Source organism: Pundamilia nyererei, unplaced genomic scaffold (assembly GCF_000239375.1).
Source record: "Pundamilia nyererei isolate P.nyererei 1_Seehausen unplaced genomic scaffold, PunNye1.0 scaffold00061, whole genome shotgun sequence".
NCBI classification, from domain to species: Eukaryota; Metazoa; Chordata; class Actinopteri; order Cichliformes; family Cichlidae; genus Pundamilia; species Pundamilia nyererei.
In genome coordinates this window covers 1,339,394-1,341,654 of record NW_005187462.1, presented here as the reverse complement: position 1 = coordinate 1,341,654, position 2,261 = coordinate 1,339,394, and the positions used below count along the sequence as shown (strand labels likewise).

The following is a 2,261-nucleotide window of genomic DNA, read 5'->3' as shown; positions in this document are numbered from 1 at the left end:
GAAACCTCCAGCAGAACCAGGCTCAGGGAGGGGCGGCCATCTGCTGCGACCGGTTGGGGAGGGGCAAGGAAAACAGGATAAAGACATGCTGTGGAAGAGAGCCAGAGGTTAATCACAAGTACAATTCAATACAGAGAGGTCTGTTAAACATAGAGGGTGAGGAAGACACATCCAGTGCATCATGGGAATCCCCCAGCAGCATTAGGCTGGGCATACACTGTGCTCTTTTTGGCCCATTTTGAGCCGATTTTTCAGTCGTGCGACCGTTTTGGGGGTCGTCCCGAGTTTGGCCTTAATCGTGTGTCGTGCATCGTCTACATAACGAGGGTAACGGGGTAACGAGAAGCGATTAAAACCTCACGACCAGCTCCCGATCATCAATCGTTTGCTCGCAAGAAAACCAAACCTGTTTGAAATCCTGCCGGTCGTCCTGAGGGTGTCACCGCAGCGTCTCACACTGCCCACGCACAAACGCAGAAATGAGAGCGAAAAGATGGAGTCGAACGGCGGTGCGGCGTGTGATCTGGACACACGCGATGGAGGCACAAACCTCTCACCCCTGCGAGTCAATCGTACAGTTTGAGCAGGAGCTGAATAACGCGACTGAAAGAAATCGCAGCACAGTGTATGCCCAGCTTATTGCAGCATGGAGGATTCAGGGTCACCTGAGTAGGCCATCAGCCTACTAAAAGGATACTGAAGAAACCCGTCGAAATAGTGTTAGTCTTCATCACTGCTGCTGCTGGACTCATTTGAACACCTCCGAAGTTTGCAAACAGGCAAGTATTCCTCTTCTTCCTCAAAGTCCTCTCGGGAACGCTTCCTCGAGCCTCCAGCTTCATGGTTGTCAAGCTCTTCGTGTGCATCTTCAAAAAGTCCATCACTGCTGCTCTCAGAGTGGTCGTACACAGCTGAGCTGGTCCCCGAATCAGAGTTTGCAAGCCTGGATTTTTTGCTATTATGCTCTTCTTCGTCTACATCTTCCTCTCTGGACCTTTTCGTGGATCCACCAGGCTGCGGTTCTTCTTCTGTTACCTGCTGAGGACAGCCCTCGCTATCAGTGTCACAAGCAGAGAAGAAGTCAGAGTCGTCATCAGAAAACTCCTCGCTCCATCTGATTCTTTTGTTTGGTTCCACATCTGCTTCATCCATCTCTCTAGACCTCCTCCTGGATACACCTGGCTGAGGATCCTCTTCTGGGATGTACTGGTGAACATCCTCACAGTCTTCAAATGCCTCATCAGAATCCTCATTTTCAATGCCACCAACAACAACAGCATTATGATCCTCGTGCTGTTCATTGTTGTCAGCATTGGCATTATTGTCCCTCACATTCATATTTTGAATGTTGACATTATTGTCATTGGCATTGTGACGGTAATTAACATATTGTTCCACTAATACATCCATTAGCTCATTCAGCATCCAAAACATATCATTGAGAAGAAAATAAAGATCGATCTGGAAGCCCCGGAGTCCATGAATAGGCTCGAAAGCTGGTCCATTAACTGGTCCATTAACTGGTTCATTAGCTGGTTCCTGATCTCCACTTTCAAACCTTTGTGGGTTAACCTGTCGGCCTGCAAGATCATTTAATCTTTTAATTAGCATTCATAACTATCTGCTGAAAATCTGTTTTTCATCAATTTTAAGACTGAGCACATGTGCTTACCATGACGGTTATTGTGTGATCCGTCTCCACTTGCACTCATTTTGACTACAAGGAACACAACAACAATGATCAGTAAACCTCAACTCAGCATGTTCAGAGAATTTGCTTTTTTTGTGATGACTTCAGGCTGCGTCCGAACGTACGCGGCTATGTTTGAAAACGCACGTTTTCCTTTTTCGTTTAAAAAAAACTCCAGTCCACATGTGCAGTTTTGAAAAAATATCTCCTTCCACATGTAAACGCTAAAAACAAACTGAAACGCTGTCAAGAACACGCCAAATCTTAACCGTGTGGAAATGTTGGCCAATCAGAAGTCTAGAAGCCTGGGTGGGAAAACCTCACAAAACCTTACGTACTTCTGAGAAGTTTTTGTCTTTTTCTGGAAAAGCAGCTAATTTTGTGTTACTTTCACGTGCCTTCATCGTTTCAAATGTTAATAACTAAAGACAGCTTTTTGGCTGGAACAGACTCACAACTTTGGAATGGACAAAATGCATACAGCATACATAAATGTCATTTCTTTAAATGACATTTATTCCAAACTGACGTCAGGATTTGGGTTGCGAGAGCGTCTGTGTTGAATGTAGAA

The 2,261-nt window shown here is 45.5% G+C and overlaps 1 protein-coding gene across 1 annotated transcript; it reads right to left on the bottom strand.

The window, feature by feature from the left end:
- Positions 1–617: 617 nt before the first annotated feature.
- LOC102208794 (uncharacterized) lies at positions 618–1,712 on the bottom strand. The gene is made up of 2 exons (XM_005735021.2): positions 1,673–1,712; positions 618–1,580 (listed from the first exon to the last, which is right to left on the bottom strand). The coding sequence occupies exons 1-2, from the start codon at positions 1,710–1,712 to the stop codon at positions 721–723; spliced, it is 900 nt and encodes a 299-aa protein (XP_005735078.1). The 3' UTR covers positions 618–720.
- Positions 1,713–2,261: the final 549 nt, after the last annotated feature.

Excerpts from the sequence above, each read along its gene's own strand:
- LOC102208794 (XM_005735021.2), bottom strand. The coding sequence starts at position 1,712 with ATGAGTGCAAGTGGAGACGGATCACACAATAACCGTCATG. Across the intron at positions 1,581-1,672 it reads ATCACACAATAACCGTCATG|GCCGACAGGTTAACCCACAA; the intron begins GTAAGCACATGT and ends ATGATCTTGCAG.